Source organism: Seriola dumerili, unplaced genomic scaffold (genome assembly GCF_002260705.1).
Source record: "Seriola dumerili isolate Sdu_G_001 unplaced genomic scaffold, Sdu_1.0 BDQW01000073.1, whole genome shotgun sequence".
Classification (NCBI taxonomy): Eukaryota; Metazoa; Chordata; class Actinopteri; order Carangiformes; family Carangidae; genus Seriola; species Seriola dumerili.
The window spans coordinates 2346162-2372946 of record NW_019174328.1 but is presented as its reverse complement, the minus strand read 5'-3'; the positions used below and the strand labels follow the sequence as shown (position 1 = coordinate 2372946).

The following is a 26785-nucleotide window of genomic DNA, read 5'->3' as shown; positions in this document are numbered from 1 at the left end:
AATAGATCTGTGCCACCGCTCCCCCGCTGCTCTGAGAGAAGCCTGTCACGTAGCATGTACATGCATTTAGGCTTATTTACCTCAATCCTGCCGGCTGGCTGACAGGCACGTTTCACTGCTGGAGATGCAGCATCGTTGTCTGGCAACCCCTTGATCAAAGAGTTTTGCGGCGTGGCCAGCACATTGCAAAGGGGGGCACAGAGAGCGCCACTCTGCTAATGCAAAAGATAACAGGAACGCAACATCTGCATCCAGTTATCACAGCCTGCACTTCAGTGTCCAGAACCTGGGCTTAAATTATTGTCATTGTCACTCTCATCTGCTGGTCAATAGGCCCCAACGCTCTGCCAGACACATGCAGTCATTAGTCCTCATCCCCAAATTGAGGATGTAGACAAGAAGAAATATGCTACAAGCCACATGACCTTTCAGTTTCTAAAATTTGGAAGCAAATTGGGACCAATGCCATTGGAGGGTCCAGTCTTTATTAATGGAGTTGAAAATTCAGAGGCAACTGTGGAGAGTCTGTAATCTCACTCTTGTTTATATTGTTATGCGTATAGCTACTGGAAATGAAACCACAGCATTACTAAATAAGTTAATATCCTCTTGACAACTCATTAAATATTTACCTGTAGCTTTCCCACAAACACTGCTCATCCTAGTACTTCAAAACAGAAAAATGCTTGCATCTAAAGAGTGGATTTGTTCGACTTTGTCACACTCAAAGGTTACCTGTGATATCTGAAATGCCAAATCATTTATTCTGAAGGAAGGATCTGGGTTGATCTTTCCATCTCAGTATTACTTGATGATTCAATTGAAATTGTGAACATTTTATTCAATTAGAAGTCAGAAAATGTAAAACGCCAACCTTTCAGCAAAGATTAACCATGAAGACCTTCAGCTGAGAGGTACCATTTGAGCATTTATCGAGCACAGATTGGCATTTATTTGAAACATGAATACACAGTACCAAGAGAAATACAAAAAAGCACTTTAAAATCAAAAACACATCTGAACATCCAAAAAAGATAAAAGAAATCAGGAAACAGTCAAGTCCTCTTGAATTTCTCTCTGTTCCTCGTTGTTTTTAACTCTGCACTTGATCGTCCTGCACAGCAAATCTTTTCCCGTCACTCTCAAATTGATCGCACAAAGTCTAGTCTGCACTTTGGTGGTAGAGGGGCAGGTGTCAGGATTTGTCGGATGACACCACATGTCAAGACATTGAGGTTTTAACCTCCAAAGACAGCTGTGTGTGTTCTATACATTCTGTTGTTTTATTGACCTCTGGTCCAATACATTGCTTATTAAAATACAGAGGCTATAAAAAATATTTTTTCACTAGTTCAGCATTAATGACCCCTATATGTATATATTCATAAATAATTTAATACATAGATAAATAGATATTCTGTGTGTAGATTATAAACTTTCATAAAAGCATTTTTTTTTCTGTACTGCCAGAGTGACTAGAGTATAAATGCTGAAATGATCGAGGGTTGCTGTCCGACCCTGATGTCCAGTAGACTGGGTGAAAGGCCGAGAGTTTACATGCGGGTTGGCGCTGGTGTTACGTGCCAATGTCCCCCTTTCAACGTGCCAGGCTCTAGCTCCGCTGGCACTCATTCTTACTGCAGGTGGCCTGACGCTCAATCTGCCATGTACCCTCCTCGTATGTGCAGTAGCAGATTGTGCATTCATCAATCTTCACCTCTCGGCCGGCCGGTATGACTGCCGTGTCCGCGTAGCAATTTGGCCCTGTGGGTAGTAGAAGAAAAACAGATTCAGATGGACTTTATATCTTTTCAATATGTTTCTTTTGTGTTGCTGGCATCATTTGACATGTCACATTATTGAGGTCGGGCTCTGAACACTGAAAATGTGTGATTTGCTTTGCTTTGTCAAATAATTTATTGGTCAAATTCTGAGATGTGCACAGATACAAAGAAAATCATCCATACGTCGGCGTTTCAGTAACTTTAAAGAAGACATACCCATGTTACACTCCTCTGTGATATTTTCTACCACTAGACCAATGACTGCATATATACAGTCATTGTACTAGATCCACCAAGGACACTGTTCATTGTGTAAAAATGCAGTTTAAGGTCTGAACACACAATTCAATGTCACATTCTTTTGTGCTGCTCGAAGGATCCCAATCAGTTTAAAATTCCACGAATTCACAGACACCCTTGTCAGTCTGGACGCAGGTGATTTATGAAGCGCAACAACCTGAAAATCCTGCCATTGTGTTGTTAGAAAAACTTTCTTGCTCTTTTCAATCTATAAAGCCACTAAGTGACAGTAAATCTGTCTCTTTTTTGTCAAATGAATTAGAGAATCTGTAACTATAGCTGTAACAACAAACAATCACACTTCATGGATGGTGAAAAGGCAACCAGATTAATTGATAAACAGAAAATCCACAAGGCTTAACACTTGCCATCGTGATATTATCATATGTGTATTATTAACACAATATTAATGTTGCATTTTTTTTTTATATCACAGTTATTGTCAGTACTGGTATATCTTGACACCCTTGAACCCATGTGAATCGATAAGTTGACCAAGACTAACAGAGTATTACACTGCACACTCATTAATTCCTGGAGAAAACTTTTCCTTTATGCCACAATCTTTGATACTGTGTGTGTCCGAAATCACCCACTACTCCCTATATAGTCTACTATATAGGGAGTATAGTGCTGTCCAAATGTATAGTGAGAATTATTATATCCTATATAGTGAACTCATAGTATCCAACAATGCATTGTGAAAAAAGTAGTGTAGTACCGATCGTCTCTAAGCAATATATACCATCATGCATTGTGCTCGCTCTGAAAGAAGGAAAAACAATCTTGTTTTTTTTTATTTTGTCGATATAGGTTATAGTCCCCATAGATGGTGTGTAGGGAGTAGTAAATGAGTGGGTGATTTCAGACATAAACTAATAGTCTTAAAATATATAAACAAGTGTAAGTCCAATAAAACAACAAAACACTAGTTAACCCAATTATACTCTGGGATATCTCTGCCAGTTGTTCTGTTTATGACCATTTAGCTGACAGTAGCTAAAGTTAGCTACTGTCAGCATTGCGAAAGCTGTCAAAGTGACATTACTGATAAGGAGTGTTTCTCGCTAACTCAACAGGGTGCTAACTGAGGACACAAGCTAATGTTAAAAAGATTTGTGCCTTTATTTCTACTGACCTGTGCAGTCTAGAAATAGCACATCTCAGTTAGCTAGTTACTGAACTATTAGCCTATAAGTCCGTTAGCTAACTCACTGCATCCACCACCATGAATACTGGGTTTTTTCATTTGACCAGAGTTCACTGAATTTTGAGTTTACCAAATGTTCTTGCTCAGCAGCTGCAGTTATTTGGCTCTGATTAATGCCATTACACTGAGCACAGAGTCACATTCAAGTTTAGGTTCAGGTTCACCTCATCAATACAACAAAAGTTGCATTTTATATTGTTGTTTTGGAATGATCAATAACAAGGTTTTAATAGTTATTCTAGTCTACGACCCGAGCTGCAAGTCTTCTTCTATCTATGAAAATACAGTGTGGAACAAAGGCCAATGGGACACAAGCTTGTTCGAAAGTAGGACAGGACTTAAGTTATTCTTTTATTGCTGCTTTTAGATGTCATATCTGCTGCAGTGACCAAATTTCCATATGGAGTTCAGCACGGTTAGACGTCCTATTTTGTTTCTTTAAGATAGTTTCATGACATCTCAGTGAGCTTGAATGCAGTCAGTCAAAAAAAAAAGATAATGAACACGAGAGACTGAATGCGCTGCCCTTCATTTCATTTCTCTCAGTGGAAAATGGGCTCTCACATCTGGGCTTTCATTGATTCGTTCCCAAAATAGTGTTCTGGTTATGTGAATGTAAGAGCCACAGAAAAATAACAGCTACACAAGCATCAGGATTTATGAACAGGCTATCGCTGGTGGTGTCAGTGGCCAATTCTGACAGGATTTAATTCAGGATGAAACCAATGCTGATCACATTTAATAGAGTGAATGAGTTTTCACTGGGGTCCCTTTAAAGGTGCCATGAATCATCAATTGGCTTTCTACCTGCCTATCAAAATAAGCATTGGCCATCATTACCATGCTCTTCATACCACTGGGCAACCGCTTACGGTTTATGTAGAGGAGTATTTTCATTCTGGAAGATCGAGCTCTCATCAGGGAAGAGATGAATCCTGGGATTACAGTGATTGCGCTGAATTCTTAAGGACCGATTCACATGATTATCTCTTTCACCGTCTCGTTCTGGGATTCAAACATTCAACCCAAGCCTTTTTGTTTTCATTAAGACTCAATTTGAGGTGTGCACATCAGAGGTATTCCTTACACCACAAGTAAATCAGAAATCTTACTGAACTTCAAGGTGGGAATACACAGTGGAATTGTGCATAACAACAAAATTAATCAACAGTTTTAGGAGACTGTTCTTTTTATTATTATTATATTTGAGGAACTCGGCTCACTAATGGAAATTTTGATGTTAGGTAAAGGTTGTTAAGAATTATGAGTAGCTGAGAGACACTGCAAAAAAAAAAAAAAAGAGCTACCACGGGAGCCCGATTTGCCTCGGTCCTCCCTTTCATATGACATTGTGGGCACAGAAATCCCACGATGGCAAACATAAATGTGCACCTTTTGTCACCTACAGAATCACCTTCTTTGGTACTAGGTGTGATGGGAAGCTTTTGTTTAGTCAAAGTGCCTCTGTCCTCAACCATTGGCTGGAAAAAAGTCCCCATAAATCACCCATTATCTCTAAAGCTGCATGGTAAAATATAAACACTGAGGGAATTGTTCCACAACATCAGGTATAGCATAACAATGGCTATTTCCCTTAGACTAACAAGGTCTTGAGCTACTCTGTTGTATAATTAAGATCCTGATAAATGGGGAGTCTTTCAGCTGCAGCCACCGCATTTCATTGGACGGCAGCACACCAGAAGGAGCGTGCTGGCACATCAATCAATGTGAACAGTTTGCCGAGGCCTGTCAAAATGTCAACCCTAACACATTTATAAGTCTTCAGATGAACACACACACACCCTATCTGAATAACAACTCATCCTGTGTCCCGCGCTGCTGTCGCTACTGATTCATCATCATTAGCAGCATTTAGAACACAGTGTGTCGAATAAAAGACGCATATGTCAAGGATATGCTGGGAGAGAAAAATATGAAAAATAATCATGCACTTTACAAAATAAATCAAAAGTACTTCCTGGAGCTGGGATTAAACCACAGCCTGTCAGCCAGACATTCACGGTTGCATGACACTCGTTTGTGTTAATTTATGCATGGATTCGGCGCCACTGTGCTTACTCATTGCCATCACCCTATTATTCTGCCAGTCATATCACACCCACCTTTTTGTCATTGCTTCATTAATATAATATATCCCCATCTCACCATCACTCTCTGTCTTTCTCTGCCTCTCGCTCTCTGTGGCAGGAAGAGATTTTTATAGGCACATCAGGCTTCACAAGAGCTTTTCAACGACACCCGAAGAGGCAGAAACAAATGGACTGTGCATGTGCATGAACAGTTGGACTCAAACTGTCACTACAGCATGTTAGAAGTTGGCACGGGCAGTGTGTGAAAAAGATAGCCATTAGCACCTGTGGCTTTTGGCTCTGTAGCAGTGCCAGATAATAGACAGGGAAATGAGGACACATCCCAATCATCACACCCCTTCATTCTGAAATGTTATAAACTTGCAGGGCTCCATTATAAGGTAATGGAAAAAGAAGAATAGCAGAAATCACTCATCTTAATGCATTTTTTGAGTACATTTGCATTATAAATGCAGAATTAAAATGACCTTGCTTTCCAAAGACAGGAAGTAGGAGAACTTTTGCAGGGAGGGACTATGATTTAAGAACAATATGAATAATTTGTTTCAGAGATGCTGCGTGAAACAGGTTCAGTCTTTTAAATACGGCCCGCCTCACATAAAAGCTGCAGACACTGGGTTCTTTATGAAAGTGCCACCTCATGTGAATGTTTGTTTGCATATGTTGTCTCCAGCTACTGTGCCCAATGATCATCTTTGTGGCTGAACAACCCAGCTGCACACAAGTAGCACGACTGTCATAACCGATGTCCTTCACAGCAACAGAGCCACAAACCCTCGCCAGTCAGCACAGCGGTGTCCAGGTGACAGGCTTTACTAGAAGATCGTCATTTACTTAAACCTCATAAACAGCCCTGACGTCAATGAGACCTTCCTGTTTAGTTTTGTTACTCTCTTATTTCTGTATTGTGAAAAATGTATTTGGATGTGACATTAGCAGTGACTTTTATTCAGAGGAAAATTAAGAAAATAACCTCTAACAAGCAGACCAAAGCCAAAAACCATTCAGTTACCCAGTAGTAATCTAATTGCTAAGACATAATGTGACTAACCATTACCTTCATTTGAGAGACCTTTCTCTGTTGTTAACATAACTATGAAGCCCAGTAATGGCAAATGGCCTTTAGATAATAAAACAGCAGTGAGACTGGAAAGGGTGAAAGATGGGGAAAAACTCATTTTAATCTTTTGTAAATTCATTAGATGATGCAAAATGTCCTACTTTCCCTTTCCAGTTTATCTAATAAATGAAATCAGTGTACATCTAGTTATTATTCCTGATTATATCATAACCCACAGTCTGTGTGTAACATGTAACAACAGATTGAAACAAACCGATATTTAAAAAAGAAGCAATAATTGTACTGTTAATTAACACTGCTCCTAAACAGTGATTGTCCAATCATGGCTTAGCAACAGGCCTGTCAGGTTATCGATTTTTCCACATGCAACTTTAAAGCAGTGTGAAAAAGGCTCTAATAATAGCAATATTATGTATCTTCAGAATTTGGAGGGCTGTGTCTTTGGTTAGCCTTTCAAACCCAGAGCAAAAGGTGTAAGTAATAAATTGAACAGTCTATCTAATTTTTGCAGCTTTGGGAACATGCAGCTTTAACCTCACTCTCTTTTTTTGTATTATATAATTTATGCAGCCATATAAGAGCAGGCAGTTCTCTCACGTTTTGCTTTAAAACCATCATCAGGAGGAGTCAGAGGGGACGAGCAAGCAGCAGCAGATAAATAGCAGGTGTGCCAGCTGACAGCTCAGGTATGTCAATTAGGCTGATGAGCTCACACACACAGCTTGTGAGATTTAACAGCGACAACACAAATGAACCAACAGTGCTCACAACATGACGTAAACCACTGTTCAAGGTTTATATCCGCTGACAGCAAATCTTAATCTTAATCTTAATCTGGAATCAGGCAGCTATACAATCAGCATTACAACCGGGACACATGAAGACAGGACATAACTTGTGAACACTTTAGATCATCATTTGGGGATATAAAGTAAAAAAATCTTCACACAGTCCCATATTGTTATCAACTTATTCTCTTTGCTTAGATTTTTCTTAATTTTTGAAAGACATCTTTTTAGGATCTGTTTCCAATTTTTCCACAGATGGATCCATATTTTAAAACGACAGTACTTGGTATCACCCAAAGCTTTTTGAGAACACAAATTTTTAAGATCTCATTTATGATCATACTAGGAAATATTTCCATTATAATTTTGCACAAATTAGAAGGGATCTTTTAGAAAAGTCAACAAAACATAATTGTGAATGGTCTGTGTTTCCATTGAGCTGGGTTTTCTCGCCTTGTGATATCATTCCAATTAAGCATGGCAATGGATTGTAACGGCGATTTCCATTGTATCCACCACCCTTGTAGTATTTAATTGAAGGTGATGAGGGCATCCGGTGCACATTATGACGGAAAGGCAAACCCCTTATATCTGCTCCTGTGGCAACAAATGAACATACTTCACAATACTGCTTTGATGCTGCCAATCACATTAAGGATAAACCAATACACCTTCATGAAGATGATACAGTTCAGTCTCTGTTCACTAATGTACCACTGGAGAGGGTGATCTTAAGGAGGATCTACAGCGGGATCTACAGAGGATCTCAACAAACATCAAGATAGATGCTTTGGAGGACGCTCTGATCCTCTCTTCTGATTGGCTCACTGTTTTCTGAGTGATCCAAATAAAAATATAGCAGATTTCAGGTAAACAGTAAGAGAAACCAAATCCTACAAGGTTGGAGCAGTGACTGCTTTGTTGTGACATCACAAAGTTCCAGAAGTCCTGACGGCTGGTTTTAAGGCTCAGTGTCTGAATACAGGCTGTGTGCATTTCTCTGTGGACTGAGGCTTTGATACTTTCACAGTATTAATATAGAACATAGACCTGCTGTATAATCAAACAACACATGGACATCTACCTTTAGACTATATGGGACCTTTGACTCCTGGGTGAAATTGAAGATCGACTGTTTTAAAAAATACAATGGTAAATTAGCTATTTTATCATTGTAACATGTAAGAACGAAAAGCTTGACAGGCGTAGCAACAGTAAATAGGGACTGCAGGGCTTTGCAAGGAGTCTGTTACAAACAAGCACTAATTTTTGCATTCATTGACTGGGGCCGGCTCTGTTTACTGCACTACTCCTTATCTGTGTTGTCAGGGTGAGATGGAGGCTGCTTCAGATGGACCAACCACATCATTTCACATTCATATAAACAGCTTCCCTTTCACTCGTGTGTGTGTGTTTGTTTTTTCTTATTGTGTTCCTTTTAAAAAAACCTGTCACGTCTTAAAAGACCCTCTATGAATCATGCCTCTCTTAATTTAAATGAGGCTCTATCCCTCTTGGCAACCAGGCTACCATGTCTCGTGTTGCTCTATTTGAAGTGATTTTGGCCCCAGTTCAGACTGTTTATCACATCCCCCCCAGATTAGTGTTGACCCTAATGTCTAAGTCTTGAAGAGCACCGCTTGTTTCCTCATGCGTTGCCAAGGCGATACCCTGCAAGAGCAAAGGACGAGAGGGAGGGAGCCACGGCCGAGGTGCCAAGGAGAGAGGCTTCTCCTGCATTGATTTTTTTTTTTTCCAGACCATTCTTCAAAAGCAGATGCTGAAAGAGAGAGAAAACTTGGCTTATAATTTACAACAAACACTTCTATATCTTTTATACCTATATGTCAAAGAAAGGAAAATAATATCTCAAATACATTGACAGCAGGAAAAAGAAAAACTAAAGTATAGAGCATGTTTTCCTTCCTCTCCTCTTTGACTTGTATTGACTAGGTGTTCTTTGGATGAATCAATATTGTTTAATTAAACTTTATGGAGGCAAGCAAATGATAGTCACAAACTTTAGGGGGGTATGAAACTATTTAATTGCAATGTGTTCCACTGCTTTAAGATAATGAGTAAAAAATGATGAGAACCTGCCTCTATTCACAGCTGTTCTTTGATATTCATGAACAACTGTCTGGGGTGGATGTAAGCGATACCTCTCACTTTCATCTTCCTCCCCTGGCTCTTCCCCAAGTGTCTCCTCGCGTACAAGCTGAATAACACATCTGAGACAGGGTGCTCTGCCATAAGCATTGATTTTGCATGCCTGAAAAGGCCAAGATAATGCCTGTGCATAATTGATGAACTTATCAAACATTGAAATACTTCATTGTGATTTATATCAATAGTGAGGAAAATGGTAAAGAGGGCTGTTAGCTGGGAAATGAGGGTAAAAGACAGCAGGGATGACTTGTTGAATGAGAAACCAAAGCTCAGTTTTTCTCTTTACAGATCTGCTTTAGTCTTTCACTTCATTTATTCCATTTTCTTTCCTTTTTCCTTTCCTTCTTACACTTTTACACTCTTAAACTCCAAGACACACTATCCTTGTATGGTAGCACGACACATCTGGATGAGTATTTAATTCGTTCCCATTAATGAGCTGAGCTTTGATGTGGCACTTTGAGTTCCTGGGAGGTCTTAACATCTGTCTTGCACCTCAAACAACATCTGTAGACAAGACAAACAACAGAACCAGAGGAGGAACTCTCCGACGACCTCCAGTAACCTTATTTTACATCATCAGTATTTCATCAGCGAGCCACCACCACGGCGGTGCTGTCTTGTATTGAGTGCTGCGTGATCAACAGTGGCGAGGTGGGAGTTGACAATCATTGATCCTCATCATTTAAATCACAGCGTCTGTAAAAACCTGCCAAAGAAGCATCATGAATAAAAGACAAAGTGAAATTCAATGTATAATCGTTTTGATGTTGACACGAGCTTGGGATGATGTCTCACCTGTTTATGTTTATGTCTCCTTGATGTATCTTCCATTAGTTAAATAGTCTAATAGTTTAGTAGGGTATCCCCTATGTACTTCATGCTTTAATATGTTTAAACAAGTAGTAGTAGTAATATCTAGGGATGAAGATTGGTGTTGTGTGTGTGCATGGTAGAGTGTTAATAATAATAATCATAATAATAACAATAACAATAATAATAATAATATGGTAATAGCGAATATCATGTACAACGTCCTTATAACAATAACAACATATAATATATTTACAAATTTACATTTGCATACAGCAATATAGAAATAATCATATTATCAACCATTTTGATAATCATTGCTGTAATTATGTAGTGAAGGTGGGGAGAGTGACGGAGGTGCAAGCAGGCCCCCCCCCCTCCAGCCCGATCCCCCAGCAACGCAGCCAGGAGCCCACACAGGGGACATCTGGGACGGCCATCTCCTTCCCTTCAAGAGAAAGGTTTTTAACTTGGACGGACCTTTATTTAGGGCAATTTTATTGTTGTAAAGAGCAGGTCTGGAGGAGGAGCTCCAGGAGGAGCAGGAAGGAGGAGGGGCTTGGATTAATCAGAGGTTATATAGAGGATTGTGTTCAGGCGCAAACCCCTTTCTGTACCTGCAGCAGAACCCTGGGATCTCTCCTGGCTACAGTTGATTGTCTGAGTGTAATGTGAGTTCCTTTGTTCCTTAGATGCTATGTTAGTAGTTGTTTTATTTCATACCTCTTGATGAGCTCATATATTTTCTTAGTGGAATTAACTCATTATTTGTATTTTCTGTTCAGATAAAAAAAAAAACAAGCATCAATAGTTGTTCACCTTCATGGCCTAGACCTCGTACTTACCTGTACATATTATCCTAAAAGACTGCAATAAATCATCACTGGATGGGATTGGACTTCTCCTGGTGTCTCATTGTGCCTGACCACACACCCACGGTATTTATATATTACCTGGAAACCAGCATACAACCATACAGTCTTTAATATCCAGGCTTTTTTTAGTTAATATTTTTTGTGTCCTGCCCTGTCTTGAATAACCCCCAGACCGTTGTGGATTGGAGTCTGTCCGCTGAGGCGAGACACGCCCTCTCTTTCGCCCCCGCCCCCCCCCCCCCCTTAGATGGAGGGAGGTAGGTCCAGTCTTCCTGTTGTTTATAGTTTGGTGTCTTACATGCAAATGCAAATGCAAATGCATATTTGTGATAATTAAGTCTTCAAAGCGTCATGTTTTTGATGGATGAAGCCCTGACAGATACCTCCATTCTCTCCAGCAGGTGGAAGGTGATGCTCACAAAGATGTCTGGTGATTGCAGAGTGTGTTTACACCTCATGTTTACACAGTGACAGTCCTGCCAGCACTGTTCATCAAATCAGAGCCAGAAATATTCTCTGTCCAACAGGAGATTGTTAAACACACACTGATAAAAACATACTCAACTCTGCTTAATTAAAAGTTGGAGCTCTGATATCAATGTGAAATATGAGAAAAACAGCAGGAGTCAGAGAAACAACAAAGGAAGTTGGCACAAACTTAAAACTCTGTTTATTATTAACATATAAATTTCACCTACTGCAGCTTTAAAAACACAGTAGTCTGCTGCACAAATCAACTGTAAAAGCTACTAAAGGCTATTTCTGCATTTTCATAAATACCACTGTGCTCCTGTTGATAATCTAAAAGAGTGTGAGACTGAGCTGACAGAGGGTGCATGACGATGTAGGAGCAGACTCCTAATTATAGCTAAGTGCCATACAGGTGTATAATAATAGGAGCCAGCTTAAGGGGCATAGGAGCAATCTAGTATTTCACTTCCATAAATCTGAGGGGGCTCACACAAGACAGAATTAAAAACCACGAGAGCTTGACTTTCAGTCCCTGTTGTTCAAGCTATAAATACACTGCAGCGTACAATTCCCATGATGCAACTTGATGGGTTTTTTAATAGATTTGTTAAGTGGGAGGAGCTTTGTCAGGTCCCCCTGGTTCCAGAAGAAAAAGTGCAGTTCATCTTCTCACTGACAGCAGCTGTGGCCCAATTCAGGGGCCACATCCTTCAGAGGCTGCATTTGAAGACGGACTGCGTCAGAGCGGCGTGACTATCAGATTGGTGAGAAATGAGTCTTTCTTTTCTGGGCAACAAAGGCGCTAACAAGTGGATCCGTCATGGCTCAACCTATCCCAAGATCCATAAAGAAAATAATATGGCAGCAAACAGAGAGCCTGAGGAATACACTGTTAAATGTAAGTATTGGGTGTCAGCTCAGTTGAACAGCTAACGGCTAACAACAAAACAAAGGCCTTAAAACCTAAAGTTTTTGTACCAAAAAAAAAAAAAAAAAAGTTATGTGTTGCCAAGCTTTGTGATGCAACGGTATGGGCGAAAACAGGTGAGACAAAGTTAATTTCAGTTCGGCCTTCACGGCCTACGATGACTCTGATGGCCGCAATCCTTTGGAGGCCACGTATGAAGGTGTGGCCATCAGAGTCATCCCTGAATTGGACCACAGCTAGTGTTAGGTAACTGTCAGTCAAAGGTACAATCCTGTGTACATAAAAAAAAAAAAAAATCAAAGAAGAACTCCCAAGGTGCATTTTGGCACGATGTCAGAAGTCTCCAAGCTTAGAATCCGCTGGCACGGCTAACTGTGGGTGACAGCTAAAGGCTATGTTGCTGAGAAACTTAAAAGTCTGGAGTTTAAATTAATTTACTTTTGATCCGGAGCCAATTTTGTTAATTCAGCACCTACTGGACTGTGTTTTGTTCACAAACTCAACAACAAAGTGTTTTTAATTTAAGTCCATTTTGATTTGAGCCTCTGCCTGGCTTCTCCACCACGGCAACAGTTGCCAAGGCTCTTGGTTGTTATAGTATTTAGAGCCATCTGTGATGCCACATTGACGGAAAACACACTATCACTCAGAAACAATGATGAAATAATTCAAACTGATAGCCATAGCATAAACCCCTAGTACTGTTACATTATCCAGGAGGCTCCAGTTTCTCTGTGTTGGGGTACATTGAGGATATCATTAAAAGAAAAACTTGAAATAGGGATTTAAAGTGGGGGGAAAAGTACTTCTAGAACTAGCAGCTGCTCTCATTTCGCAACTCTTATTAAACCGTCTCTGACTGATAAAAGCAGACAGATTTCAAACTCCAGGCCTCCAGTTTATAGCACAGGTTTAGACAGCTCCTCCACAGACACAAAAGACATTACACAACTGTTTTCACAGGCTGAGAAGTAGCCCACTCCTCGACATGAGTAAACTGATCTTAATGTGTAAAGTCAGTGTAATGCCCCTTTAACCGCGGAATCCCATAGGACTACAATAATTCAAGTATTTCCAGCTGAGACTGTGAGAGTGTTAGTTGTGGTCAGGTAACTTAGCCTCTTAGACTTAGTGAGCTCTGTCTGGTGAATGGTAATGTGTGGTAATCTTATGGTAATAGGGACTGATGCCGTCCTAAAACTGAAAATCCTCATCGGCTGAATGAGCCCGCGGATTTGGTGGGACTTTTGACTGCAGATGCATGTTCTCCTCAAGTCTGCCACATCCCTGCACATACTGTACTGTATCTACATCTGTCTCCTTGACTGATGTGCCTGCGAACGCAACCCACAGCAAATCCACTGGGCATTGCACAGGGGAAAATATGGAGCACTGCCCAAAACTCGGCACAAAGCACTCTCAGCATGATCAATATGTGCATATATAAAAAGTGGGTGAACAGCAAAAAGGGAACAAAGGACCAGCGTGTATTCCCCAAGATTACAGCAGGCAAATATTAATAGAGCATGTAACGCTTCATGACTGCCAATGTTTTCGACTTGTTATCTCTGGACGTTGTGAGACGGGATTTTAATTTGAGTGGGACAACCTTTGATTGATAACCAGTCACGAACATTCATTACACGCAAATGCTTAGGTCTATAATGTTTTATGAGCCTAAAGTGATACATGAATTACCCTAATGTGATATTCTGGGTGTAATTATAATGAACCAAGCAGATGGTAGTCATATGCTGAAGAAGGTGTTGTGGTGTTGTGGTATATTTCTTTTTTCTTTTAAAGATGAATTTCTATGCAAAACAGTTGGTTTTGTAATTTCACTTGGACATTCTGTTACATCTAATTATCTTGTGTTCATCATTTAATGTATAAATGCTCAGTTTGAACAGACAGCATGAAATATCCAAACATCTTGCTTGCAGTTTTACTCAAAAATGATATTAGCCGTTCTGTCGTCTAATAAGTGGCTCATACAGACGAAGTATTTTAATGTGGAGTGCACTGTATATCTTGTCTCTGTCACAGGGATGCATTTTCCCCTCTTCATGCAGATTGCTTGCTCTTGTTTATAGCAGACAGCCTGCACCACTTTAAGATTCCAAGTCAGATACATATCGCAAGTCATCATTCTTTTTGCTGAAGGAAGCAATGTTGCTGACATTGCCATGTTGCATTAGAGTCACACCAAGAAAACAAGGGGACATAATCTAGGACATGCTGTCTGGAATCATCCGAAACAACTTCAGATAATCGACTCTGAGCCGCAGAATTCCTTCTCAGATGGGCCGGAGCTCTCAAACCAATAGGATCATACACTCACAGCCCCTCACAGCAAAAAACCCGAGCAGACCTCAAATCTCTACCAGACAGCAGTGACGGATTTGGAACATACGCTGCAGCCTCCATCAGATAAACTAAGTAATTATATGACATTAAGACACGAGTTAATGTTTTTTTCAATAACTCATGACTGATTAACCATATTTTTGGTGTGACTTAGATCTCATTACTTACATGATTACAAATATGCAATCTGATATAGAAACAGACTGCAAACACTGCAGTGCAGCACGCTGCGTTCTTTGCGTCAGCGAAATGATTTGTGCTACCTTGCCCTCGTAACTCCTGCTGAGGTGCCCTTGAGCTAAAACATTTGACACTGACTCTGCTGTGGTGGAGCTACCACAAGCAGACTGGTTGTACTCGAATACAGTGTTCAACACTTCACTTCTACTCACCGCTCTTGCAGATGGGACAGCACTGATCCGGCTCGTACTCCGGGTCCACGCACTCTGTCTGAGGGCAAGCCGCCACCGAACACAACACCTCCCCACTTGGCTCACACCGGCACTTCTCACATGGAGACACCTGGATAACAGAGAAGAAATAGTTATTAACACCATCATAAACAGTTCACACACAGATACACACGTAGAGAAACAGTGTTCAGAGGAACAGACTTCTCCGCTTAATTAATTTCTTGCTATCTTTGACTCTGGCTCTTTGTTTGTGTCAGTGTCTGTCTCTCTCTTTTTTCACTGTTCTGTCTCTCCACAGCTTCACTATCCAATCAGGCGATATGGAGAAATCAATAGGAATAGGAAACAAAAGAAAGATGCTTCCAATTTTCTTTCTGCATGAACAGAGAATGATAGAAATAAGTCGGTTATCCAAGTGTTCCTTCATGTCCTGAAATAGAACAAATGAGGGACAATGGCTGGGACTGATTGTATACGTTTGGAATTATATGCAGCTCCTACATTTCCCATGAAAGGCTTCATTTGGCAGCTGCTTGCATAAAGCTGTACACCTTTAGTCTTAACAAGAGAGCAAAGGTTAATTCTACCGGTGCTGCTGCAGATAGTGGAGGCTTGCGCCTCCGCACAGCACTCCACTGTGAAAAATGGAGCGAGGCAGCACTTAGTACAGTGCCCCAGAACTTAGCAATCAAGCGAAAAAAAAACCTGCCTGTTGCTTAGTTTCAAAGCAGCCCACCCCACCCCCCACCCCCCCACACACACATATACATATACACACACACACACACACTGCACAGTACAAAGGCTGATGTATGCTGCTAGTGAGATTTCTGTAGATTTCCCTCAGAAAGGACTTGACATAGAGCTGTCGCTAACACCATGTGTTGGGAGAAGAAAATTCCATATTAGCTTTAACCTCCTGCTGAGACACTCACCAACTTACAGAGAGGCATTAGGCACTAGTAAATGTAGTTTCTCATGTGACACATAACACCAAGATTGTGGTGCAATCCTGAGTCGAGCTTTTCAAAGAAGTGTCTGAAGATAAAACATTCAAGATTTCGCTGGTGTGTCTCTGTGTCTCTTCATAAACACCCACATGTAAGAGCATGCCCTACCAGAGTTGTAACATTACTATAACTCTAATTCTATCATGTGTATCAACAAACTGAATATGGAAACACTCTGCTGAAGCTGCACTGCTAAATTCAGCCTCTGGTAATATGCCGGCGTTGTGTGAGAAAAAAAGACAAGTGCTGACCTTTGCCATTATAAATCTGCCTGCCTGCTCGCTTGCATGCTGCAAGGCAAGGTAACTAGTTTCTGTGTAGCGCCTGTGATAAACTCCATTGAATGGCGAGGAGTGTTCTGTCAGCACTTCTTTCAAGTTTGAGCATGTCAAAAAATGAGTGAATGCAGTTAATGGGCTCACCTTAAACTCTTCAAGCGAGGCGTAGATCTTGCCCCGAAACTCGCAGTAGTTCTTTTTCTCTTTGCACTGTGGGCAGCATTGGCTAGTGTCCACTTTAATGCAGCGAGGGTGAACCTTGGGACATTCTGGCTTGGTGCACAGAGGGCCCTCGTCTGTGCAGAGGCAAGGGCACGTCGAGGGGCCCGGGGTGAACTGCTCTCCGATGGCGAACACAAAGCCGCTCTCGTCCATGCAGCCTTTGCCTCTGTAGTCTGGGTAGGCGTACTCGTCGATGGCGTCCAGGGAGAGGGTGACGTCACTAGTGGGGCCCTCGTCTATTTGGTTCAGGCTGTCCTGTTCGCTCCACAGCTCCTGGGACTTCCCGCCCTTAGATCCCTGTGCCTGGGAGTTGAGGTTTGGCCTGGTGCGGCTCACGACAGTCCTGTTGGGGCTCAAAGTATTGATTTCCTCTGGCCGCTGCTGAGCGCCATATCCCAGCGGCTCCTCTGGGGCCTGCTTGTCCTGATGTTTGTCCTCCCTGGCTTGGGTCAACACCCTTTCCAGACGTTCTCGGCTCACTGGTAAGGTCGCTATAGGATTACACTGAGCGCCACTCATCAGGAACCCAAGAACAAAGAGAACTTCTGCTGTCATGGCAACGAAGTGCAGCATCTCTCCCCACCACCAGCGAGGTGGGAAAACACCTTGGCTCACATAACACACTTCACATCTCAGGTGTGAGCCAGTCCATCTGGAAAGAGAAAATTAAACTGGGGTTATGTGCTCAGTATTTTGTCACTTCTTATCCCAGGTGTGGGGTTTGTCTCATTTAGTAGAGCAGTGCAAGAAATTCGGGCCACTTCAGAGCACTGTTCAATCATGTCGAGCAAACATCCCACTGAGTGTGACGCAAGCCATAGGAGCAGTGAATTGGATCCTTCGGACAGGGACTATTCATAGGGCTGTGTTAGGAAATCAATACTGCTTCGTACTGTAATACTTCCCCGCATCAATTGGTCACAGCAGTGACAGAGTAAGAGGAAAATCACCAAAGGAGGACCTGAATCTAACACTCTTAAACTCCTGCTCCTCTTACGGAACAAAGCAGTGGGATCAATGTCTGCTTTATTTAAATGAATCACAGTCAAGTGTACAAAAGCAGAAATTGATCTGAAAATAGAACATAATTCTAGTCTGGGAAGATGAATTTACTATAGCTGACAGAAGTAGGCATATCAATTTCAAAATGAAGCCAGATCTGCTGAAGCCTTCGCCGTGAACCGAATATGCATCAAAACTTCCTCTAAAAAGAGCCCACTAAATTCCTCATTGTTTTCTATTAACCAAAATAAAAGCACATCACTTTCTTTACAGTTCTGAGGAGTCAATATACAGCAGCTCAAGCGAGTGAAATCCCAGGCTCAACAGCAGACGTTGCAGAGGCTGCACATTTTTGAAAAAGCTGTAGTCAATGTTTTTGTTTCATTCTCTTGCTTAACTTGATTTACTGCGGCGTCTTGAAATTCAAATGCCTTGCTATGATGCTTTGCTGCTTGTGGTGGCCTACTTCCATTCATTTCCCTCACTCCAAATGTTTGGTGTCGTCGCCGAGCTCCGTTTAACAGGCTTCAGTTGTGTTGACATTTATAGCTTCTTTTGAAAGGGAGGTGAGATTACACCGTATTGACTGACACTTCAATTAACTGTAAAGTCCTGCCTGGGCTTGTTTAAGAGTAGTTCACCATATTGATTAATTTGTCAACCTCAATGAACACAGCTAATTTCCAGCAGAGCAATTAGGAGCACTAAACAGAAAGTGATAAGCAACCGAGTACTAAGTAAACAGGAAGTAAACATGATTAGGTGTGTGGTAATACGCAGACAGAGCAGACATCATGTTGGGACACTAATTCTGTGTTCAACTATGATGCCAGAGTCCCTACATATGTTTTAACTTATACATTTTGATATTTATGAAATCTGATCCATTCTGAGGGAAAAAAGGCTAAAATTGACTTCTGGCACGCCACTGGTATTTGAGCGGTGTTTTGGCTGAATTGCTATGTTTGAGGCAGAATCCTTGGAGCTGCTGTGGAACTGAGAGGAAGCAGAACGAGGTGCATACCGATAATGCTGCTGCAGCTGAGAGAGGGAGAGAGGGAGAGAAGGGGAGAGTGAGAGAGATGAGACCAAGCCTCATTAGTAAAAGGACCTCATTTGGCTTTTCTCAGCTTCACCTCTCCACCTTAACAGCTGTTACTAGCTGTCACACAGATACTGCTGCTGCCGTGCTCTCCGTCAGACTGAGCTCTGGTTGGGCACAAACTAGCCGTGGCACCGCAGCTTCTTAAAGGATAAGTCTGCCAATAGACATGCATTTTTCTCACTGTCAACAGATCCAATGAAACGATCACAACCAGCAACAAACTGATCCTACAAACAAGTGTTAAGCTATATCTTTTTTCCTCTGCCATAGAGCTCCATTGTTGTCCAGAAACACATCGTGAGCCACACTGTTGTACTTGCTAACACCTTCCCTCATTACAGTGAACACACACAATGTAGGTTATGGTGAGTCACTTCCAAATGTAACAGGGTTTGTACAGTGTGTGATTCAGTTTGCCATATATGGAGTAGTCAACCCTGTCTCCTAGAATTTAAGTTTATACAACTTAAATGCAACAGAAAAAACATTTTGCGGGAAACATTTTCTACAGACATAATGAGGATATGTTGTTAATTTACATATCTGTTAAGTCGCAAATATGTTGATACTGAACATATCAGTAAAATTTTCAAAGACAACGTGTTTGTTTTTGGCCAAAATATCTAATCGATAGATAGCTTATTTGCTGAGTGCACTAGCACGCTAACCAGCTAGCGACATTACTTTCCACCACTGGAGACAGCTCTCGGTGCTTTTCTAGACTGGTGAGTGAACAGCTGAAAATGCTAATGCCAGCTGTGTAGCATTAACTTAAAAACAGCTCATTTAAATAAAACCTGCATAAACCTAACCACAGATGGGACTCTGGATGCAAACCCTTGTCTTTGGCGTGATAGTGATGTGCGTTCCCTCCACCCAAACCACCTCCTGGTAACTCCGACTTCATTCATTCAAATATAAGTTGAATCTTTGCACATTGTAGCAAATTTATATCAAAATTTTCCCAGTGTGAACATGTTGTTTGTGTTGTGAAGTATAACAACTAAATGCTAATTTTACAGTGTGAAATTGGTCATGCAACATGAAATAGCACAAATAAGCTAAAGCTAAAAGCTAAAATAACTTCTTTTCTTGTGAGTTGGATCTCACTGAGCCGAGCCAGCTGACCGGTACAGACAATAATAAGCAGAGAAATAGACTCAAGCCTCTTAAATTATTTCTCCACCCAACAAAACAGAAAAAAGAATCGAGGTGTTGCTAACAATCCGCCTACAGTGGCGTCAATACTCACTACAGCACCAGATGTGTATTAATCCGTGGCTGAAAATAGTCCCCTCAAAAATGCACTATTTACTCATGTCTGACTAACTAATCCTTAAAACTGCAGTGCACAGCTGTTTTTTAAAATACAGATACCTCTTGAAAACAGAAATATGTGACCTGTTTTACAAGAATTATGTCTTCAGCAAGAATGAATGAGGTACTGAGACAGACTTACAGACTGTTAGTTCAGCCTTTTCATGGCATCTAACAATAAGAAAAATATACAATAACACCAGCTGTGTATTAAATTTTTTACAACCACATGTGTATTCTCTGGATGTGCAAATTAAATCATTTGCTACATTCATTGCATCTTAATGCCATCTTTAATACAGATCACATCTTTTCTAAATGTCTGTCTAATTAATTCTCAGCCACACAGCATAATGTGTGTCAAATGCCATGGGATTTTAAAGGCTAGACTGGAACACAAATAAGTCCCTTCTGGTGTAATGGTCCAATACCACTGAACATTTTCAAGATGCCTTTGTGGGTACTTCTTCTTAACACTCAGGTTCAAGGTATTGCAACTTTCCTACATTTATAGTGTTGCATATAAGGCATTTGGCGAAAGGTCATGGATTTATCTTTCGCCCCCAGCCCTGCAGAGAATTCTGTTTTTTTGCTTCACTGCTCTATCTTGAATACTTGCAAAGGCATTCTGTCAGGAAACAAAAAACAAAAAAACAAAACAAAACAAAAAAACACAGCAATGAACTGACATAAAGATGCAATACAATGTCTCACCATACATATCTGAAGCACTAGGTACAAGCCTGTGTTGTGGACTGTTACCCAGGCAAGTATTAATTTGAGTGTAATGAGCGCATAATTTGTGATAAACTGCAACCATGGGTCTGTAAAAATCTCTTTTAGGACCCAAACCCCATGTAGCAACTCTGTGTTTTTACCAGCAAACATGGAATAAGCCACAGTCAGACTCTTAAACTCTGCACAGGTGTGACCTGAAACGGCCCATGCTCGCTAAAGCCTTAGACTAACTACTGGTTGCAGCCATCAATCAGCAGCATACTAGAGTTTATATAAGCCATCATCACTGAGTTTATTCACACTTCTGACACATTTGAACACCCACTTCAGAGCAAACAAAATCAGCACTGTAAGTGGAAAAACTCTCAATTAACACTTGTCAGCTCCAGATAATTATCTCTGGAAAACAAACACTAATTAATGCTTGGGAGAAATAGCTGTATATTTTTGTGTTGAAGAACAGTCACCTTTTATCACCGTGCACAGTTAAGCGGTCATGTGGTTTCCTTGTTATTTGGCTAGTGACAGGTCTCTGCACGGCTCCAAACACTGAAGTGGTCCGAGCCATTATTGAGTCACATAAAGTGCTAAAATGGCATGTAAGTCCTGCCAAAAATGGCCAATTAAAAAAGAAATATATATGAGAACAATGCAGCAAATTCAGCTTAAATCAGGTCAATTTTAAAATGCAACACCATGCAATTTGTATTACCCCACCATGGCTCCCGTGGTTAAACATGCATCAGAATAAGTTCTACAAAACAAAGACCTCCACCTAGCTTTAATACTGTACTAAAATGTAATCTAATGGTGTTCTTTAATTGATTTTTGATTACTAAATAATGATGCTGCGAGATGTTATTTAGAGTGTGTTGGCAAACACAACTACACACACAGCTACACACCCTCGGAGTAAAATATCTATAGGTCTTAATTATACATATTACTAAAACATCTCTGCTCATATATTCAAAGTTGATATCGAGTGAGTTTCATTTTCTCACTCCTCCACCACTGAGCCAGCCTGCTGTACGGTCAGTCTGAGCTCAGACCACAGATGTGAAAGTTGTCAGTTCAAACCTCAGGTCTGACAGGTCAACCAGCAGGGGGACCCCCGCCGGAAACTCAGCAGCAGGGGAGGCAGATTTCCATGAAATACAATATTAAAAAACATACTCAAAAAACAGAAGTCAGTATTACTGAGGAAGCCAACCCTTAAGCGAGTAATAAATAAACTATAACACATAGTTAAATACAGATTTTAATATGCTCTACAGCTGTGGTTCAAAAACCCAAATAGGAGCATTTGGACTTCTGTTATTGGAGTTTGTTGTATGAGGTCTAACTCCTTGTTGTGGTCTTACTGAACTCAATAATTAATAATGTCACTATATGTTACTTAGTTAGTTTATTTATTGTCCCCGAGGGGAAATGGGTGATATAATGTACATTTTTGCCTGTGAATGATTTTTGTCAAAGAAATGAAACATATATTTTTTTCATGCACAGCCCAGATAACATATAAAACATGAAATGTTGCCTTTTTTTCATGCGTTTTTCCATGTCTTGTGGTTTTTATCCTTAGTTTATGGTAAAGGAAAGGGTTCGCACATTGATTCTCTTCTACTAATGAGGTTTAAATAAGGTCAGAAAAAATATTTAAGGAGAACAAAAACAATTATTAAAGTTTTGACCTAATGTCAGGGGCTCTACAACTACATAAATCGTGTGTAAAATTTGCAATTAAAGTTCATTTGGATTTTTACCACTGTGTATTTTTACTCATGCATTCAAAAGCAGCACTCAGTGTGGGTTTTGTCAATGGGGATCCACATTTCTGGGTAAAAACTGAATAACTAGAAATGAGGTGAGTTTTACAGATACCTTATGCTGGCGCAAAATCCAGTAACAGTGTAAAAGATTACATCCCCTATTAAATATTCACAGTGACCAGACTGTGATATGAACTGGACCATACATTAGAAATCTCCTCCCCTCCTCCTTAAATGTGACCTGTTCCTGCTTCAGGAAGCTCTCCAGCTTGATTTTCTGCACACAGAAAATCGTTTCCACTTTCCACTGACATTTAAATGTTGCTGTTGCTTCCTGCGCTAGAGAGAATGAAGTCAACATTAGCCTCAGTGTTTGGCAGCGGGAGCGGGTTCAGTCATTAACGTAGATATGAATCCCTCTGTCAAAGGCCAAAGTTCTGTTTACATCTCAGGCCATTGAACACAGCCGACTTGACCACTGAGGTGCAGCAACAATGATTAATCAAGCAAGGACTCAACCTGCTGTTAGTTCACGGTTCAGTGATGCTCACCATCGCATTGATTTATGACTCATAAATTATTGTCGTTTTCATTACCCAGCAGAGAGAATAAGGCCCATAAGTCATGACACAACAACCTGAGCTCAGAGTCAAATTTTAGCTCCACCTTGACTAATAAGATACTATTATTCTCACAGATTGAATTGGCATGGCTTCAAAAGTAAACAGCGAGGCGGTTAAGATGTGTTAAGGTTGACCTGCCTCTTGCTGTCTTGTCTGATGTCACTCAGAAAGGTTTCTTCCAGGGAGGTTAATAGCTGTTTCACTCACACAATCATGCTATAAATAGGGCCAAATGTACTGTGGCAGTGCTCTCATCTCCAGGAATTTTCCACACCCGAGCAAGGATGTTTTTTTGTTTTTTTTTTTGTCTATTTGTTTATTTCTAATTACCATTTGCTCTTCATAAAAAATGAGCTGTATTTAAAAGAATAAATAGGCAAATTTGATCTGACTGAAAAAGTGATGCAGCAGAGAAAGTGATACAGCAGCAGCAGCAGCAGCAGCAGCAGCAGCAGCAGCAGCAGCAGCAAGGCTCCCAGCATCCTTCTTGTTTTGATGTCTGTTTAAGGCCATGCACGATGTAAGTCTGGCAATGAGCCTCCAAAAACAAGCAAACATCACATCCACATTGTCTTGGAGAAAAGAAAACAACTCCTGCGATGTCCCTCTGTAAAAATCAAACTGGATGTCACTGAGAGGAAAACCATCTCCTCAGGACTGGAATTAACTCAGACAGACAATATGCCCTCACCGCTGTGTGCCCTGCATTTATTGCACATTACAGATTCTCCTACTTACACCGTTCCAACATCCCAACATGCCATTGACAACACATGGGGGAAGTGCAACAATTTACTTTGAGGTCTACTTCAATTTATGACAAAGCAGATCACAGGGGACGAGATGTGAAATGTTTAGACAGCGGAGGCTAGTGGGCTTGGATCTGACAGGGCTGAGAAAGTATTGAAATAATGATGCCACGTTTAAAAACTCGTTTTTTATACAGATAAACAGCGTGAAATGATGAAATCCAGTTAGAGCAATAAGGGACACTAAGGCAGGATCCAGAAGTATTAAGCCATCTGCCAGTGAGTAAAGATTGCTGCAGGGCTGTCTAATTGAATTTTATCCTCTGACTGTAAATCCTACGAGTGACCCAAATCAAAAGAAAGTTTGCCTAAACATGCAATGCAAAACCAAGGGCCCTTGCAAAACTGTCATATAATCTTAAGATTATGTGCGGTGGAACAAGGTGAGAATTTGCTCCTACACAAAGCCTGCCAGGAAAAGTCTGAGGCAGAAAACACATTATAGTGAGGAAAGATGATGAAAAGATGATGATGGCTGTGATGATGATGTAGCCTTTTTGACTCATGCCAAAGTCTTGTCTGTCACACCCAGATATGTATTGACATTTAAATGAAAGCGTGAATAAATCTCCCACTTGAGCGACCAATAAAACAACAATCATCAAAAAAAAAAAAAAAAAAGCATATTTTTTTCTAGACACTGTCACCACGCAACCACCTACTTTGCTGGACACTGAATTCATATAATGATGCATACATTGTTTAATGCGCTGGGCTGCCTGGTCCACTGTTTGAGGCTGTGTTGGCTGGCTGTTGCATCCTGAAGTGTGTAAGCAGACAGTCTTTGTGCAGCCTGTCAAATCCCTCTGAAGCTTCTCAGAACATCCCTTAGTCCTAGTTACATCCAAATACCAACACAGCTTCACTTACACTGGAACACATGCAGCCTCCACAGGTGCAACAGCCTTCTCCTGCATTAGTTCACCACATCAAGCTCATATGAGCATATAGGTGATGGATGCATTTTCATTTTCAGGCAGGTTTTACTGTAACCTTGAGTGAGTGAGATCTCACACGGAAGCAGCTCACTCCCAAAGTTGATGAGAAACCTGAGCATTGAAGCAATTTAGTGTAACATGCACGAATAAAAACACTGCAGCCCCCCTCCCTACACACACACACACACACACACACACACACACACACACACACACACACACACACACACACGCAGCAACACTGAGATTATTCACCTGTGATCCTCGGGAGTGTGTCCGTATCCGTCAACGCGCCGGCTTCACACACACAGCCTTCGGACTGTTGGGCAGCGGAGCTAAGGCAGCAACAAATGATCTGTAGTGAGGAGATGGAAACTGACGCTCGTTAAACCGGTCAAATGCACAGTTTCCCCGGAGGATGCTCGCAGGTCATCAGCTCAACTTTAATCGCCACAGAGAGTGAGAGCGCTCCGTCTCCCGCGAACCGCCGCTGTTCGCAACTGCCGCGCTGCTGCTGCTGATGTTCCTGCTCTATACTGGCACTTTGTTTCTCACGGTGACCAGAAATAAATAATTTAATAAATGGGAGGAGGAGGAAGGAAGGAGGTGGAGGAGGAGGGAAGAGGAGGGAGGGAGGGGAGGGGGGGGGGGGTAGCGCTCCGACGCCACGTTCAGCCGAGAGGCCACTAGATGGAGCAAACTGGGGGGGAACAACAGGCAGTCAATTAGCCGAATGGATGTTTCTCAGGTCGGTTCATAAGGTTCGCGCGCTGCTGTGATTAACGACTTTACTTCATTATCTCGAATTAGGAAGTCGTTTCCGTGACACGGCTCGGTCCCTGGATAATTTGTTACCGAATGAGAAAAGACCAAAGCACATTAAACAAGCAGGGAATTAGAAAATGCGGGCCCACATAACTGTCAGTGTAACAGGCCACCTGAGTGAAATACATCAAGACTCATGCAGGGCCATAGCCAGGATTCTAGAGACACTGTGGTCATGAGTCCCCCAGCAGCCCCCTCACACCCAGCCACAAACACACACACACACACACACACTGACTTGTTTCACTTACCCTAACCTTCACAACTACATGCCTGATAGATAGCTTTTGTTTTGCTTAATATCTGATCAACTCAGTACAAGATCATATCAGTCTAATACTCTGTTTCCCCTCCAAAAACTGTTAAACAATAATAACAATAATAGTATTTTTAAGCAAAGAAACATTCGTTTTGTTTCAGTTTTAACTTTTAATGCATGCTTGCATGTACAGGTCCCAGAACCAGAACCAGAACCGACAGAGAGAAGAGAGATCTGTGTTGCCATGATTTTGCCAGAGTTTGTTGCTGAGACAGAGACAGGTCTCTAATAAAGTACGTTTTCTCCTGATCCGTCTGAAAAATGCCATTTTAATGTCAGGATGTTCGGAAGATCTGTGGCTTGTGGAAAAATGGCTATTTATTTCGGTGACTATGGGGCAAAAGAACCATAAAACCTGTGATCACGTTCACTTCTCCCATTGGAGTGAATAGATGCAGACCAGTTGCTGGTCTCCTAAAGGGGGAGGGAGGTGGAGAAACCCACATGACACGGTTAAAGGGAAATGATTGTAAGTGCACCGTCTCCTTTCTCAGATGTCTCTGCAATGGGTTAGTGT

The 26785-nt window shown here is 41.2% G+C and overlaps 1 protein-coding gene across 2 annotated transcripts; it reads right to left on the bottom strand.

Annotated features, from left to right (window-relative positions):
• Positions 1-954: 954 nt before the first annotated feature.
• Positions 955-25645, bottom strand: vwc2 (von Willebrand factor C domain containing 2). Of its 2 annotated transcripts, none has more exons than XM_022743814.1 (4): positions 25380-25645; positions 16743-17472; positions 15290-15419; positions 955-1764 (listed from the first exon to the last, which is right to left on the bottom strand). In XM_022743814.1, the coding sequence occupies exons 2-4, from the start codon at positions 17391-17393 to the stop codon at positions 1613-1615; spliced, it is 933 nt and encodes a 310-aa protein (XP_022599535.1). In that variant the 5' UTR covers positions 17394-17472; positions 25380-25645; the 3' UTR covers positions 955-1612. The 2 variants fall into 2 exon arrangements, with proteins under 2 accessions (XP_022599535.1, XP_022599534.1); XM_022743813.1 differs by lacking the exon at positions 955-1764 and adding an exon at positions 8793-9054.
• Between the last annotated feature and the right edge of the window lie 1140 nt (positions 25646-26785).

Excerpts from the sequence above, each read along its gene's own strand:
- vwc2 (XM_022743813.1), bottom strand. The coding sequence starts at position 17,393 with ATGCTGCACTTCGTTGCCATGACAGCAGAAGTTCTCTTTGTTCTTGGG. Across the intron at positions 15,420-16,742 it reads CCTCGCTTGAAGAGTTTAAG|GTGTCTCCATGTGAGAAGTG; the intron begins GTGAGCCCATTA and ends TCTGTTATCCAG. Across the intron at positions 9,055-15,289 it reads CTGTCCCATCTGCAAGAGCG|CATCTGCTTTTGAAGAATGG; the intron begins GTGAGTAGAAGT and ends TCTCTCTTTCAG.